General features: G+C 41.9%; 1 protein-coding gene across 1 annotated transcript in view; it reads right to left on the reverse strand.

Annotated features, from left to right (window-relative positions):
* ANKAR (ankyrin and armadillo repeat containing) overlaps nucleotides 1-17,897 on the reverse strand; it is a 623,401-nt gene that overhangs the window by 499,147 nt on the left and 106,357 nt on the right. The window contains exons 5-6 of the mRNA XM_073558116.1: nucleotides 6,991-7,106; nucleotides 5,626-5,806 (exon numbers count right to left, since the gene is read on the reverse strand). Of these exons, the coding sequence (XP_073414217.1) occupies nucleotides 5,626-5,806; nucleotides 6,991-7,106 (297 nt within the window). The remainder of the gene's footprint in view (nucleotides 1-5,625; nucleotides 5,807-6,990; nucleotides 7,107-17,897) is intronic.

Consider the following 17,897-nt stretch of genomic DNA (forward strand, 5'->3'; position numbering starts at 1 on the left):
TTTTTATTGGTGCCATTTTCAGGCACATGACTTTATCGTTTTCAATTCCGATTTTTGGGAGACAGAATGAACAAAAACCAGCAATTCAGGAATTGCTTTTTGTTTGTTTTTTTATGCCATTCCGCTTGTGGAAAAATTGATAAGGCAGATTTATTCTTTGTGTCAATATGATTATAGCAATACCCAGTTTATATAGTTTTTTTTATGTTTTTACATAATAAAAACTATTTTATAGTAAAGATAATTATTTTTGCATCGCTTTATTCTGAAAGCTATAACTTTTTTATTGTTCTACTGATGGAGCTGTATGACGGCTTGTATTTTGTGTGACAAGATGTTGTTTTCAGTGGTACCATTTTTATTTAAATTTTTCTTTTTAATCGCGTTTTATTGCACTTTTTGTTCGGCGATATGATGATAAAGCATTGTTTTTTGACATTTTTTATGGTGTTTACTGTAGGGGTTAACTAGTGGGACAGTTTTATAGAGTGGGTCATTTATGTAAGCGCCAATTCCAAATAAGTGTACTCTTATTGTTTATTTTTTATTTACATATATAAATTTATTGTAAAAATATTTGTTTATTTTATTTTTTCTTTATTTTATTTTGTAAAAAAAATATTTTAACACTTAATATTTTTTCTTTTACAGTGTCCCATCCTGGGACCTCACTGTATAACATCAGATTGCGGATCTGATGTTCTGCAATGTACCTGCACTACAGAACATCAGAGCAGCGACTGACAGGCAGGGAAGGAGGCGTCTCAGGTCCTGCTCTCTGCAGGCACTGGGAAGTCATCTTCCCTGTAGGACCCAGAAGGACGCTGCATCCATCTTGAGGCCGGGGGTCTACATGGTGACTATCATGAGAAGGCGATCGCATCGCGTAGTCCTGATGGAAGCGCGCAGAGAGCCCACTCCCTGCGCGATGCACAACTATGCCGCTGTCACTACTGACAGTGGCATCAGATGGGTTAAATGCCCGCTATCGGTGTTAGAACTAATCGTTGCCATTGCTGCTGGGTGTCAGCTCTCACACAGATTGTGCTGCTGTATATGTACTGCTCATTGCTGGAACACAGCTCCCACAGAGCAGTACATGTATGGCGTATGTGGGGAAGAGGTTAATTAGCCTGTTAGGGTTATGGCTTGTTCACTATCACTGTTAGGAAAGGCAAGGTGATGCAAATTTCCCAGCTTTATAAAAACCCAGCTTCCTCTAACCTTGCACCAAAAAACAGCAGCCATGGGTTCTATTAAGCAGCTGCCTAGCACTCTTAAAATTAAATTATTACATTTCGAACTGAGGAAATGGCAACTTGAAAACGCTTTGTGCCGTTCACTGGACTGACACTTGCGGGTTGTGACATCACCATTTTCATTTTCAGAGTGCAAGGCAGCTGCTTAGAAGAATCCATGGCTGCTGTTTTTTGACACAAGGTTAGGGGAGGCTGGGTTTTATGAATGTGGTAAATTTCCATCACCTGGCCTTCCTGAACAATGATAGAGAACAAGCCATAACCTTAACAGGCTAATTCAGGTGTGAAACCTTGTTCAAAGTTAGCAGAGCACACAAAATTCCAAGGGTGCCCAAACTTTTGTATCGGCCACTTTCGTTTTTGTAATTTTTTAAACTTAAAAAATGAATATAAAGTATATATATATATATATATATATATATATATATACACATATATATTTACCTAAAATACAAAAGGGAATATGTCATGTTTAACTTTAGTCCTTGTAGAGATCACTTAATCTTCAAATTGCTTAACTGTTCACAATCAAAGTAGTAATTTTGACTGGTGGGGGGTGACCAGACTTTTACATGTCACTGTATAATATGATGGCCCAACAGACCCAATATAAAGTATAATGTTTCCACTGCTCCATATATGCAGTATAATGTTCTTCACAATCCCAATATTTAGTAGAATGCTTAAACATCTCCCTACATGTAGTAGGAAGTCCACAAAAACCCATTCCACCTCTCAGTCCCCATATTATAAAAAACAATAAAGATTATACTCGCCTGCTTCCCTCTTCATCAGAGTCTAAAGCCCCCATTACACATAATGATGTCCCAGCGATCCCACCAACGATCCGACATGATGGGATCGCTGGGACATCGCTAGGCTGATCGCTGGTGAGCTGTCACATAGATAGCCCATCCAGCGATCAGGACCAGCAACGCTGGACACTGGTTTCTAATGTTAACGTCGGGTATCCAGGAGCCGCAGCTCCTGGATACCCGATGTTTACATTAGAAACCAGCGTCGAGCGTCGCTGATCGCTGGTCTCTCGCTGCCACACGCAGCGATCCGTGCTGGCCAGCGGGAGACCAGTGATCAAAAAATGGCCCAGGCCGATGCTGCGCGATCAGCGATAACCGGCAGGGGGGCCGGTCGCTGATCCCCGTCACACACAACAATCTCGCAGGCGAGATCGCTGATGTGTCACAAAATCAGTGTGTGACGGGGGCCTTAAGTCTCTTCTTTTCATATAAGCTCCAAATAGACACTATAAATCCCCTCTTCAAAAATGGGAGAATGATGGACCCACATTCCCCTGTATACCGTATGATGGCCTCTGTAGCTCCCTATTTGCAGTGTGATGGCTACCCCCAGCTCGTTATCTGCAGAATGATATCCATGAAATCCCCTTCCCCCCCTCTCACAGTAGCCATAATGTAAAAGCAATAAAGATTATACACGCCTAATTCCTTTTTCCACCCCAGCCTCTGTCTCCTCTTCTGCTGTGTATAAACAGTGGGTGGCACAGGCAGTTTGACACTGTGACATCATCAAGCTGCCTGTGCTGAAACGCTGACTTCTCATAAGTTGCATAGAGCAGCCCGTGGCGTGTAAGATGGAGAGTGATAGGGACTCCTTGGCCCATCACAGGACTGAATTGTGAGTGTAATGTTGATGCTAATACCATTCAAAGTGATACCTGTCAGAGGTGCGCGGCCCCATGATGCTAGCAATGGAATTGAGAATGAGTGCATATGAAAAACCTGGATAGAACACATATGTGAGAATCATCTGAATGAGGCCTAACTTCAGGTTCACTTCAGCAGTGACAGCAGAGCCTAAGATCGCTTCCCTCTCTCACTCCACAGCCACCCTGCAGAGCAATGACTGAATGTTTTCTGGATTTGTCATGTTTAAAAGCCCATTATATCCAACCTGTATGACATTGATAAGAAGGGATTATGCACTGAACTCCATAGATATTACCTTTATTTTTATATTCCTTCCAATAAAGAGACAATAAAAGTTAATACGTTACATGTGCTCCACGATGGTGCCACTGGGCTAGTATTTTTGCTCTAAGTGCTATCCGTGCAAAAATGACTGTTTACTTTCATGGACAGTAGGGTCTTGTGAAGAAAACGCAACATGCACTTGTCCTCTAAATTTTGGCTGATACTCTTATACAGTCATATGTTAAAGTTTGGGCACCCCTATTAATGTTAACCTTTTTTCTTTATAACAAATTTGGTTTTTGCAACAGCTATTTCAGTTTCATATATCTAATAAATGATGGACTAAGTTATATTTCTGGATTCAAATGAGGTTTATTGTACTAACAGAAAATGTGCAATCTGCATTTAAACACAATTTGACCAGTGCAAAAGTATGGGCACCCTTATTATTTTCTTGATTTGAACACTCCTAACTACTTTTTACTGACTTCCTGAAGCACTAAATTGGTTTTGTAACCTCATTCAGCTTTGAACTTCATAGCCAGGTGTATCAAATCATGAGAAAAGGTTTTTAAAGTGGCCACTTGCAAGTAGTTCTCCTATTTGATTCTCCTATGAAGAGTGGCATCATGGGCTCCTCAAAACAACTCTCAAATGATCTGAAAACAAAGATTATTCAACATAGCTTTTCAGGGGAAGGATACAAAAAGTTGTCTCAGAGATTTAACCTGTCAGTTTCCACTGTGAGGAACATGGTAAGGAAATGGAAGAACTCAGGTACAGTTCTTGTTAAGCCCAGAAGTGGCAGGCCAAGAAAAATATCCGAAAGGCAGAGAAGAAGAATGGTGAGAACAGTCAAGGACAATCCACAGACCACCTCCAAAGACCTGCAGCATCATCTTGCTGCAGATGGTGTCACTGTGCATCGGTCAACAATACAGCGCACTTTGCACAAGGAGAAGCTGTATGGGAGAGTGATGCGAAAGAAGCTGTTTCTGCAAGCACGCCACAAGCAGAGTCGCCTGAGGTATGCAAAAGCACATTTGGACAAGCCAGTTACATTTTGGAAGAAGGTCCTGTGGACTGATGAAACAAAGATTGAGTTGTTTGGTCATACAAAAAGGCGTTATGCATGGAGGCTAAAAAACACAGCATTCCAAGAAAAACACTTGCTACCCACAGTAAAATTTGGTGGAGGTTCTATCATGCTTTGGGGCTGTGTGGCCAATGCCGGCACTGGGAATCTTGCTAAAGTTGAGGGTCGCATGGATTCAACTCAGTATCAGCAGATTCTTGACAATAATGTGCAAGAATCAGTGACGAAGTTGAAGTTACGCAGGGGATGGATATTTCAGCAAGACAATGATCCAAAACACCGCTCCAAATCTACTCAGGCATTCATGCAGAAGAACAATTACAATGTTCTGGAATGGCCATCCCAGTCCCCAGACCTGAATATCATTGAACATCTGTGGGATGATTTGAAGCGGGCTGTCCATGCTCGGCGACCATCAAACTTAACTGAACTGGAATTGTTTTGTAAACAGGAATGGTCACAAATACCTTCATCCAGGATCCAGAAACTCATTAATAGCTACAGGAAGCAACTAGAGGCTGTTATTTTTGCAAAAGGAGGATCTACGAAATATTAATGTCACTTTTATGTTGAGGTGCCCATACTTTTGCACCGGTCAAATTTTGTTTAAATGCAGATTGCACATTTTCTGTTAGTACAATAAACCTCATTTGAATCCAGAAATATAACTGAGTCCATCAGTTATTAGATATATGAAACCGAAATAGCTGTTGCAAAAACCAAAATTGTTATAAAGAAAAAAGGTTAACATTAATAGGGGTGCCCAAACTTTAACATATGACTGTACTTATTCAAATTTATGGGTGCACAAAAAAATAGGATCCCATACGGATTAACATATAGCTTCGGATTATTACGGTTATATTGCAATTCTTTAACATTGGAAACTATAAGTCATAATGCAAATTTTAATTATCGCTGAAGTATAAAAATGGATGACATGCAGATGACATACTAAAGACAATGCAGATGAAAAATCATCCTTGTTTTTCTGGATGAAAATCAGACAATTTTTTTATACACTTGTGTGTGTGGACTTAGCCTGACAAATACAAATCATACTGCAAACAAGCCCACATACAGCTACGCTGACCAAAAAAAGGAGGGTGGAACGAGATAAGAAAACATCGATACCAAAGCGTGCCTGGCCTGCAAGGGGTTAATTTATGCATATTGCTGATATCTTATAATTTACATAATTACCTGAATGTGAAAAAATATAAATATGTTCCAAACCAATGCAAATTGAGCTACATACAATTAAAAGGTGTACAATAGTGTAAAATTCCTCATCTGCGCACTTCGGTACGTCACTAACCTTACACTTAATGGCTTTTTTATAGCCAAATCTTTTTTTGAACTGTTCATGCAGCTGGATATCAGTTAATGGAAGTCTTTTAGGCTTTAGCGTGCATACTATTCCATTAATGGCTCCCCACCATTGTTTTTTCAGCATTGTTTGGTAAAAATCTTCAAGGTGGATTGAAAGGACATGATAGCTACAAGAAAACAAAAGTAAAAAATGTCATTCGTTTGTTAGAAAAAAAACCAAGCTGCAGAATGAAGATCCTACTCTGCTCCTGTCTTACCGCCCCATTACTTTTCTACATCAAGACAATAAATACATGGTTAAAATCCTAGTGCCCCGCCTCCACTACTTACCACATTTCTTGAATCCAGCTTAACAAAGCTACACATCATTATTCTGTGCACATTGGGTATTCTGACAACACTCTGTTGCTGACTCGTTACTAATGATGTGAGCCGACAACAGAGCGCGTCCCGTCATTTTGCCCATTGCACAGTGTAAAACGCGCAGGGACTAACCCACTTCCTAACACGAGCGTTAGCAATGACACTTCATTTCAGGGAGAGGGTAGAGGCGGATTCTTGAACAAGGCATCATCAAAAAGGAAGTAAGGAAAAAATATATAAAAGCAGTTAGTGTAGTTGGGGAACGATTGGGAATTTTAAATTAAAGTGTATTAGAAAATAGTTTAGATTATCGCACTAATAGGGATTTAGTATAAAAATTACTTTGCCTTCTGACCACCCCTCTTAGTACGTTATTCTTTAACATGTTTAGAGGAACCAGACTTTTATGTAATTTAGCGCTCTATCCATTGCTATACCATCTTCAAAACACCTGAGTTTTCAAGGTCTTAAAATGGGTGAGAGGACATTTCAGATCTCTGCATTCGCAACATCATGATAATTGGTACTGCAATGAGTTTTCATTTTTTGGGCTTTTGTTTTTTTTTTCCCCTTCTTCAAAGTATTATAAGTTTGTTTTTTTTCCTGCCAAAACAGCCATTTTAGATTTTTTTTTCTTTTTTTTATTTGGCAAGTTGTAGTTTTAAATTCTACCATTTGTTTTTTCATTCATTTTAACAATTACCAAGCATGCATTGTTTTTGGGTTTTTTTTAAATTAAAACACACTTTCTTTTCATCCCATCCTGTACTGACACTCACCATACAGACTAGCTGATTGACTAAAGCGTAAAGAAAAGCAAATCATTTGCTAAAAAAAAGTGGACATTCAATATACTGAGTTTTATGCTATCTTGACTAAGCTCACTTTGCCAAATATCTACCCTTTCTGAAAATTCAGAAAGTAATTATTTTTGGCTACCAATTTTAAACCAAATGTTAATCTTACAAGTATTTGGGTTTTAACTTGCCTCTTTCCTCCAAATGCTATGACAGGAATAGGGTAGCAATCCCTGTAAGCTGTGTCAAGGTTGAGGAGTTCATTACCATGTTCTGTGGCCATAGCACAGATTTCTTCATAAGCAGCCTGAAAGGAAAAATCAGAGCTATACACATAACTGATTGGTATTTTACATATAAGCATTTTTTGCCAACACAAAGTTCATCAAGTAAAAGAATTATAAAATATAATAGCACTCTATACATATACAGCTCTGGGAAAAATTAAGAGACCACCACATTTTCGCCTTCTGCCGGTCTGTAGCTTCGTTGTCCCCCATGTCTGCTGCTTGACCTTGTTGAAATGGACTAACGTCACAGAAATTGTAAGGATTTAGGCAAAATGATGCTCACTGTATCCCTCTGCTAGTAAGGCCAGAATTGAGCCCTTCTTTTCCTCACTCAAGACTTTTCTTTTCAACTCCTTTGGCATGGTTAAAAGTTATGTTTTCATTCCTATTACTTTTGGGATATTACTAGCACTTGTTTTGCCATCCAGCTTGTCCTATTGCAAGAGGATTGTGAACACCACAGCAGGGTTTTTAGACTTTCCTTTGTGAACTAAGATTTGGTTGGAATTCAACTGACACTGGCATGGAATGGCTGTCAGACATGTAGAGAAGCTGATTTTTATAAAACTGTGCAGTGGTCTCTTAATTTTTGGCATAGCTATATGAACCTAGAATATAAGACATATTTCCAGTTGTTTCACACTTTTTTGTTAATTATATAATTCCACATGTGTTAATTCATAGTTTTGATGCCTTCAGAGTGAATCTACAATTTTCATAGTGATGAAAATAAAGAAAACTACCATATTTGAATGAGAAGGTGTGTCCAAACTTTTGGTCTGTGCTGTATATATATATATATATATATATATATATATACACACATATCTGTATTATTGATAAGCTAATAAGGGCCCTGTTGGCCCTATGTTATTGAATAAGCTTATGTGCGTTTTAATAAAAATGCGCCACACAAAGTGCTTTTTAATGTTTAAAGGTGTATGTTCCCATGGTCAGTAAACGCTGCGGTTTAGATGCTGCATACATCTGCAGCATCCAACCCACAGCGGCCAGATGTTACAGCATAGTGGATGGGATTTCATGGAATGCCATGTCCACTATGGGTTCAGAGACGCCCGCAGCACCCCTGCGTAAACGGACATGCGGTGAGTCTTTCCAGTCCGCAGCATGTCTATTTATGTTGCGGAGACGCTCCGTCTCCGCAGCATAAATTACTCAAACACTATCATTAGATGCAGTAAAACCACATTATCCTCTTAGTCACATGCGTATTAAGTGCGGGAACACACCTTACTACACATGTGTACTAATTTAAATAATGTCTTACCTTGTGACACAGTCAGAAGATTGTGTACATTGCAGTTCTCGCAATGAGCTGAGCTGACCGCGAGAACTGCAGTGCACGTGACCGCAGGTGACCAAGCTATCTCCGGTCATCAGCTTAAAGCTCCACTGTGTCTGGATGTCAGGCTGGATGGTGGTATAATGCCAAAGGCATCCAGATGTAGCAGAGCTGGACTCGTCGTGGAACAATTTGTATATCTTCTCGGCAGACAGGTATGGTACAGTGTTGCTTTTCAAATTTATTTCTCTACAGGAGATCGAGGGCTTCGGTGGAATTAGGTGATGCAGTAAATATGGTTTAATTAAGATCTATTAAAGGAATCTGTGTCATTATTTCAATTAAAGGACTTTGATATGGCTGTGTCTTTATTTACCATATAGCCAGGCTCAGACTGGCCCAGAGGGGAACAGGGGAATCCCCCGGTGGGCCCCTGTGCAGATCTGGGCCCCCAACCTTACTGTATGGGCAGTACTTGTCACAATTCCTTTGATTCATTCCATACAGAAAAAAAGCAGCATCTCATTCATTAACCAAGCTACCCATGAGAGCAGGCAGTGAGGAAGCCTGTGCAGTGCCTGTCAGATCGCTGATCTGACAGAGTGCTGTCCAAACTGTCAGATCAGTGATCTAACATATTACAGTGATGTCCCCACCTGGGACAAAATAATAAAGTAAAAAAAAAGTGTAAAAATAATTTATAAAAACATCGCTAAGTAAATTAAGAAAAAAAATATTCCCTAATAAATTCATTTTTTGGAAATAAAAAAAAAAAAACAATAAAAGTACACATATTTGGTATGGCTGCATCCGTAACGACCCGCCCTATAAAATTGTCCCACGAGTTAACCCCTTTAGTGAACCCCTTAAAAAATAAAAAACAAAGCAAAAAATAGGTATTAGACCTACCGGTAATGATGTTTCCAGGAGTCCATCCTGACAGCACTATGGAGGACGTCCTCCTCCTCCTTACAGGGACAGGAAAGCACACGAGAGGTTAAAAGGCCATGTCCCACCCCCTTTCCCTCAGTGATTTGACAAGTACCACAAGGTGGATGATGCTAGTAACGGTTTAATGAAACAATCATATTACAGCATATGACATAACATAATACAACATAGTATAACATAACAGGGAGGGAACTACCCGTGCTGTCAGGATGGACTCCTGGAAACATCATTACCGGTAGGTCTAATACCTATTTTCCAGGACGTCCACCTGACAGCACTATGGAGAGTACCAAAGCACCTCCTCAGGGTGGGATTACTGCTTGGAGAACTTTTCTCCCGAATGCGGTTTGTTGGCCAGCTAACACATCTAGTTTGTAGTGTTTGCAGAATGTATTAAGACTAGCCCAGGTTGCCGCTCGACAAATTTGATCAACTGACGCCCGACTCCTGTCCCACCTCGCGAGAATTTCTCTTTGTAACAACCGCGAGTGGAATTGGGCCCAATGGACACACTGGATGCATGCCGTCATGAGGCCCAGGACCTCCATTGCTTCCCTTATGGAGCATTGACGCTTCAACAGACCTCTGGTTCTGGCCTGAATGGACTTCTGCTTCTGCTCGGGTAGCCAGGATATTCTGTCGGCTGAGTCTAGGAGGACTCCCAGGAATACCTTTCTGGTGTTTGGTGTGAGGTCCGACTTCTCCCAGTTGATCACCCAGCCCAGGAACTCCATCACAGTAGTTGTTCGGATCCTGTCTCGGATGAGCGCTTCTTTGGATCTTGCCACCAGTAAGAAGTCGTCCAGGTACGGCACAATCACAATACCCTGATCTCTCAGGTAGGCCACCACCTCTACCACCAGTTTCGTAAAGATTCTGGGAGCTGAGGCCAGCCCGAATGGAAGACCTTGGAACTGGAAATGGCAGGTCCGGGCTGGTGAACTGATCGCGAACCTTAGTAGGCTCTGGGATGAGGGATGAATAGGAACCTGATAATATGCCTTTTTTAGGTCTAGGGTGCACATAACTGCGTCCCTGTCTATCAGAGGAATCGCGGATCGGATAGATTCCATCCGGAACCTCCTGTATCTGACCCAAGCATTTAGTGGCTTCAGGTTTATGATGGTGCGGGTCTCGCCGGATTTCTTTGTAATTGCAAACAGGGAAGAGTAGTGACCTTTCCCTCTTTCTGATGCTGGAACTGGTATTATGACCCCCGAGTCTAACATGTCCTGAAGATCCGACCACATTGCGGAGTCCTCCAGGACGACAGTGGGGGCAATATATCTGTCGGGGGGAGGAGAATAGAGCTCTATCCTGTAACCTTCTCTGATGGTTCTGAGGACCCACTGACTGTTGGTGACTCGCGACCAGTTTGCTGCAAAGTGGCGAAGTCTCCCCCCAATGCCTATGGCGTCATTGTCTCCTCGACCTAGATGTCGATGCAAATGGGGGACCTCTGTTCTTCCCACTTTGGCTGAAGGAGCCTCTGTAGGAGCCTCTATTAGAACTCGCCCGGCCCCTAAACTCTGACTGTCCTCTGAAGAAGGAGCCTCTCCGAAAGGACTGGGACCGCCTGGGTTTTTCTTCCGGGAATCCCTTATTTTTATCAGACACCAGCTCAAGGATATTATCCAGGGCTGGACCAAACACCCTCAGACCCGAGAAAGGGATGGCACATAACTTGGCCTTAGAAGGGTTATCCCCCGACCAGGATCTAAGCCAGACTGCTCTCCGGGCCGCATTAGAGAGGGAGCTGTTTCTGGCCGCAAACCTAACAGATTCCGCCGACGTATCCGACAGGAACGCCGTGGCTGATTTCAAAAGAGGAAGAGATGCTAGTATCTCTGACCTCGGGGTCTTGTTGGTTAGGTTTTCCTCCAACTGCCCCAACCACAGGAACATAGACCTGGCCACCGAGGTGGCTGCTATGTTGGCTCTAATCAGGGCCGCCGACGTCTCCCATGTTCTTTTTAACAAGACGTCCGCCTTTCTATCCATTGGGTCTCGAAGACCGGATGAGTCCTCGGCTGGGATAGCCGATTTCTTCGTAACCTTGGCCACCGGGACGTCGATCTTAGGGACTTCTTCCCACGCCCGAGTTTCCTCGGGATCGAAGGGCAGTCTATTTTTAAAGATTCGGGAGAGTGTCAACCGACGCTCTGCTTCCTTCCACTCCTCCTGGATCATTGCTTTGATGTGCTCGCTCACAGGGAACACCACCTGTTTGCGGGACACCAGTCCTCCAAACATTAAGTCCTGTCTGGACTGTGGCTTAGGGACTTCTTCCATCTGCATGGTATTTCTGACCGCGTGTACCAGCTCGTCCGTATCCTCCAGTCTGAACAGATACTTTCTGTTCTGTTCCTGACTGTCCCCCAGGATCTCGCCTTCTTCCTCCTGATCTGAGTTCCAGAAATCGGATTCCTCGCTAGGGCTCGCCTCTGATACTGGGACTGGTTCCCACCTTGGACGCTTGCGACCTGGCCCAGGGCTGGGGGATCGACGCCGGGACGTAGAGGACTGAATCTCTTCCCTTATCAGCGACCTCATTTCGGAAAGCAGAGATGGCTGTTCCTCGCCTATGACCCTGGAGGTACAGGGACCGCATAGGGTCTTGCTATAGGTGTCTGGCAGCTTTACTCTGCACACCGGACATCTGACTGATTTGGCGGTGGCTTTCGCCGGGTCCTTCCCCGAGGGGGACTCAGCCGGGGTTCCCTTTTCCTGATAATATAAGGGGCACCTCATCAGATCTGGGCTGTGGGGACGGGTGGGGAGGGTGGTCTGCGCTATGCGCACTTACCCCTCCACCAGATGCAGTGTTGCCTTCCATCCCCTGGCGTCCGATGCAGTCACACAGTCTGGAACCACCTGTGACGCTGGAGAACGCTCTGGTCCAGGAGCGCGCGCGCCCTGGATTTGAAACCGGCGTCTGACGTCACCGGATGTGACGCTGGTAAGCCGCGCCTCCACTTCCTGCCGGGCATCTGCGCGCGACCGCGCTCGGCGCGAGCAGGGAGCCTTTCCTGCTATGACGCTCCGGCCTCCACTGCCCAGCGTCAGCGCGTCCTGCGGGTACTCGGCCCGCCGCCCCACTTCTATCGGTGCCCGCATGGCCAGCCGCCTGCGGGGAGCCGACCCGTCCTGGAGCCGAGAGCCCCCCCACCGGGAGGAACGGCTCCCTCCAGGAGCGCCGTCCTGCTCCTGGCCTTTGGAGCCGAGGGACTCCCCACCGGGAAGTTTCGGCCCCGGGACCTCTTGACAGGGGAAGGATTGGACCGGCCGCACGATCCCCTGGGTCCCTCCGGTAAGCTCTCGCGTGTCCCTCCGTGCAGGGACAGGAAAAACACTGAGGGAAAGGGGGTGGGACATGGCCTTTTAACCTCTCGTGTGCTTTCCTGTCCCTGTAAGGAGGAGGATGACGTCCTCCATAGTGCTGTCAGGTGGACGTCCTGGAAAATAATGCTTTATCATCATACCGCCGAACAAAAAGTGCAATAACACGCGATCAAAAAGACATATATAAATAACCATGGTACCGCTGAAAACGTCATGTTGTCCCACAAAAAATGAGCCACAACACAGCATCATCAGCGAAAAAATAAAAAAGTTATAGTTCCCAGAATAAAGCGATGCAAAAAATTATTTTTTATATAAAATTGTTTTCATTGCATAAAAGCGCCAAATCATAAAAAAATGACATAAATGAGGTATTGCTGTAATCGTACTGACCCAAAGAATAAAACTGCTTTATCAATTTAACCACACGCGGAATGGTGTAAACGCACCCCCCAAAAGAAATTCATGAAATGCTGTTTTTTTTCATTCTGCGTCCCAAAAATCGGAATAAAAAGCGATCAAAAAATGTCACGTGCCCGAAAATGGTACCAATAAAAATATCAACTCGTCCCGCAGAAAATAAGAGCTCACATGATTCGGTGGGTCAAAATATGGAAAAATTATAGCTCTCAAAATGTGGTGATGCAAAAACTATTTTTACAATAAAAAGCGTCTTTTAGCGTATGACAGCTGCCAAACATAAAAAACCACCATAAAAAGTAAATCAAACCCCCCTTTATCACACCCTTAGTTAGGGAAAAATAATAAAATAAAAAAAAAATGTATTTTTTTTCCATTTTCCCCACTAAGGTTAGGGCTAGGGTTAGCGTTAGGGCTAGGGTTAGAGCTAGGGTTAGGGCTGAGATTAGGGTTAGGGGTGTGTTGGGGTTAGGGTTGGAGTTAGAATTGGGGGGTTTCCACTGTTTAGGCACATCAGGTGCTCTCCAAACGCAACATGGCGTCTGATCTCAATTCCAGCCAATTCTGCGTTGAAAAATTCAAACGGTGCTCCTTCCCTTCCAAGCTCTGACATGTGTCAAAACAGTGGTTTACCCCCACATATGGGGTATCAGCCTACTCAGGACAAATTGCACAACAACTTTTGGGGTCCAATTTCTCCTGTTACTCTTGGTAAAATAAAAAATTGGGGGCAAAAATATCATTTTTGAAGAAAAAAATATGCTTTTTTATTTTTATGGATCTACGTTATAAACTTCTATGAAGCATTTGGGGGTCAAAGTGCTCACCACACATCTAGATAAGTTCCTTGGGGGTCTAGTTTCCAAAATGGGGTCACTTGTGGGGGGGTTTTAACAGTTTAGGCACATCAGAGGCTCTCCAAAGGCAACATGACACCAGCAGACCATTCCATCAAAGTCTGCAATCCAAAATGTCCCTACTTCCCTCCTGAGCCCCGACGTGTGCCCATACAGTAGTTTTCTCCCACATATGGGATATCAGCGTACTCAGGGCAAATTGGACAACAACTTTTGGGGTCCAGTTTCTCCTCTTACCCTTGGAAAAATAAAAAAATTGGGGACTAAAAGATCATGTTTGTGGAAAAAATATGATTTTTTTATTTTCACGCCCGGGCGTTATAAACCTCTTTGAAGCACTTGGGGGGTTCAAAGTGCTCATCACACATCTAGATAAGTTCCTTGGGGGGTCTAGTTTCCAAAATGGTGTCATTTGTGTGGGATTTCCACTGTTTTTGCACATCAGGGGCTTTCCAAACACGACATGGCGTCCGATCTCAATTCCAGTCAAAAAAGTCAAATGTTGCTGTTTCCCTTCCGAGCTCTGCCATGCGCCCAAATAATCATTTACCCCCACATATGGGGTATCAGAGTACTCAGGACAAATTGCACAACAACTTTTGTGGTCCTGTTACCCTTGGGAAAATAAAAATTGGGGGTGAAAAGATCATTTTTGTGGAGAAAATATTATTTTTTAATTGTACGGCAGCACGTTATAAACTTCTGTGAAGCCCTTGGGGGTTCAAAGTTCTCACCACATATCTAGATAAGTTCCTTGGGGGGGTCTAGTTTCCAAAATGGGGTCACTTGTGGGAGTTTCCACTGTTTTTGCACATCAGGGACTCTCCAAATGTGACATGGCGTCCAATCTGAATTCCAACCAATTTTGCAGTCAAAAAGTCAAACGGCGCTCCTTCACTTCTGAGCTCTGCCATGCGCCGAAACAGTGGTTCCCCCCAACATATCAGATATCAGCGTACTCAGGACAAATTGCACAATAACTTTTGCAGTCCAATTTCTCCTGTTACCCTTGGTAAAATAAAAAAATTGGACCTGAATTTTTTTGTGGAAAAGTTAAATGTTCATTTTTTTAAACATTCCAAAAATTCCTGTGAAGCACCTGAAGGGTTAATACATTTCTTGAATGTGGTTTTGAGCACCTTGAGGGGTGCAGTTTTTAGAATGGTGTCAATTTGGGTATTTTCTATGATATAGACCCCTCAAAGTGACTTCAAATGTGATGTGGCCCCTAAAAATAAAATGGTGTTGTAAAAATGAGAAATCGCTGGTCAACTTTTAACCCTTATAACTTCCTAACAAAAAAAATTTTGGTTCCCAAATTGTTCTGATGTAAAGTGAACATGAGGGAAATGTTATTTATTAATTTTTTTGTGTGCCATATCTCTGTGATTTAAGGGCATAAAAATTAAAAGTTGGAAAATTGCAACACTTTCGCCAAATTTCCGCTTTTTTCACAAATAAACGCAATTTATATCAATGAAATTTTACCACTAACATGAAGTACAATATGTCATGTGAAAACAATGTCATAATCATCGGGATTCATGGAAGCGTTCCAGAGTTATTACCTCATAAAGGGACAGTGGTCAGAATTGTAAAAATGTACCCGGTCATTAACGTGCAAACCACCCTTGGGGGTAAAGGGGTTAAGAGAGCAAAATATTTTTTTTTCTGTGACAAACTAATTAGAGATATGGTAAATTTTTACATAATTTGTTTTTTCACTGATTCAGCAAACATTGGGCTGTACTGGTGAATTAACCACTTAATGATCAAGCCAATATTGGCCTTAATGACCAAGCTAAATTTTACAGTTCTGACTACTCTCACTTTATGAGGTTATAAATCTGGAACGGTTCAACATATTCCACTGATTCTGAGACTGTTTTTTCGTGACAGTGTTCTTTGTGATAGTGGTAAAATTTCTTCAATATGACTTGTGTTTATTTGTAAAAAAAAAAACAGAAATTTGGTGAAATTTCAAACTTTTAATTCTTATGCTCTTAAAACAGAGAAATGTCACACAAAATAGATACTAAATAACATTTTCCACATGTCTAGTTTACATCGGTACAATTTTGAAACATTTTTTGTTAAGTTAGAAGGGTTAAAAGTTGACCAGCAATTTCTAATTTTTCCAACAAAATTAACAAAACCATTTGTTTAGGGGCCACATCACATTTGAAGTCACTTTGAGGGGTGTATATGACAGAAAGTACCCAAAATTGCACCCATCAGTTTGCTCAAAACCACATTCAAGAAGTTTATTAACCCTTCAAGTGCTTCACAGGTACTGAAGTAATGTGGAAGGAAAAAAATTGCATTTACTTTTTTTCACCAAAACTTTACTTGAGTTCCAAATTGTTTATTTTCACAATGGTAACAGGAGAAAATGGACCCTGAAACACTTGGTTACCTAAGTACGGAGGACAGGAAACATGTGCTTGAACTTTTTCGTGTCTATGAATCCAAGTGTAAAATTGAAATTGTCTCCAACAGTACATACATGAAGGGATTATCCCGAGGGGATTGCGCCTCAGTCAAAAATCCTCTTTTCCCCAAGATCTAATTTTCACTGAAGAATGGGACCAACATATATTTAATTGCTCCCTTGGTATGATAAAATTATTGATTTCAAAAAGAAAATCTCTTGCCATGAAAGAACTTGATGAAATAAAGGCACTCAGGGAATCTTTAGAATTATATTCCCTGTTTGCAGACTATCCTGAAGCAGATAACATCTTAAAATTAAAGTTAATTAAATTGGAAGAAGATACCATCAAACGGAAAGCCTTGAAACTAGGCAGGGATAGGAAAGAAACTAAAGTCAGTCCTGGGGAAGAACTAACCCTACAGGAACCAACTAAAGAAATAAGAGACACAATATCTTGCTCCAGCAGTATTAGTGGAAAGTTTAACATTACTAGTACTCAAAATCCAACTAACACCAGCACTGGGGTACCTGTTTCCTTGAATAAGAAACAAAAAAAGATTTATAACGATCACAAGAAATCCCTAAACAAACCTACAAAACCTATAACTTCTAGGTCACAGCCAAATGTAACTGAAGTTGAAAGTATTGAGATGGTACTAGACCAACCCGTAACCCAGATTGATTTGACTAATGGGTTGAAGCCAGTTCCACTCGACAATCAAGCATTTGATGTTGTGGGTAATCACGACTCTTCAGGCCCAATACCAGTAGATCTCGGTCTCAAGAATATTAGTATACCATTGACCAACTCAGATAATGTTTTAATGAATTTATCTATTTTGACAATCCATCCAAGTCCCTCACCCCAGGATGATCAAACCCAACAATTAGAACTATCCATTGATAATACACTTAACAGAATTGTAACACTGAATAGCTCACCACTCCTTCAGAGAAAAGTCACCTCTTCTGAGGAACTTTTAACTTTAGCCGTGGAAGACGTGCATAGCATCGTTAAACCTTCCACTGATGGGGCAAAAAAGACTGGGCTACGAGAAACTAAAATCCCACAGTTTTTTCAAATGGTTCAAGGCAGACACCCAAAAAGAAAAATAAGTCCAGGGGGTGTAGGGAAAGTGGGAGAGATAAACACAAACCTACAAGTACATTCAGATCCATCTATGAAGAAGACAAAATCAATGTGACTACCTTAACTACAACACCTTGTACACCAAAAATATCTTCTAAGGGTTACAATGGTGTTGAAAAAGACCCAAAAACTGTTGGAATTTTTAATATATCCAACCATGTATTATCAAAGGGGGAAATTTCCCTATTGAGTCATGGTTTCTCCTTCTGCCCAATAGCACCCCTTAATACATTTGCTCTCTATCTTGACCTTAATAATTTTTTCCGTAAAATTACACTTAAGCGACATTTCCTCATTGAGGAGAAACGGAAGTCTGTACCAAATGAGACACCATTAAATGATTGCACACAA

This window comes from Dendrobates tinctorius, unplaced genomic scaffold (genome assembly GCF_039654945.1).
Source record: "Dendrobates tinctorius isolate UK_male_01 unplaced genomic scaffold, ASM3965494v1 ptg000254l, whole genome shotgun sequence".
Taxonomy (NCBI): Eukaryota; Metazoa; Chordata; class Amphibia; order Anura; family Dendrobatidae; genus Dendrobates; species Dendrobates tinctorius.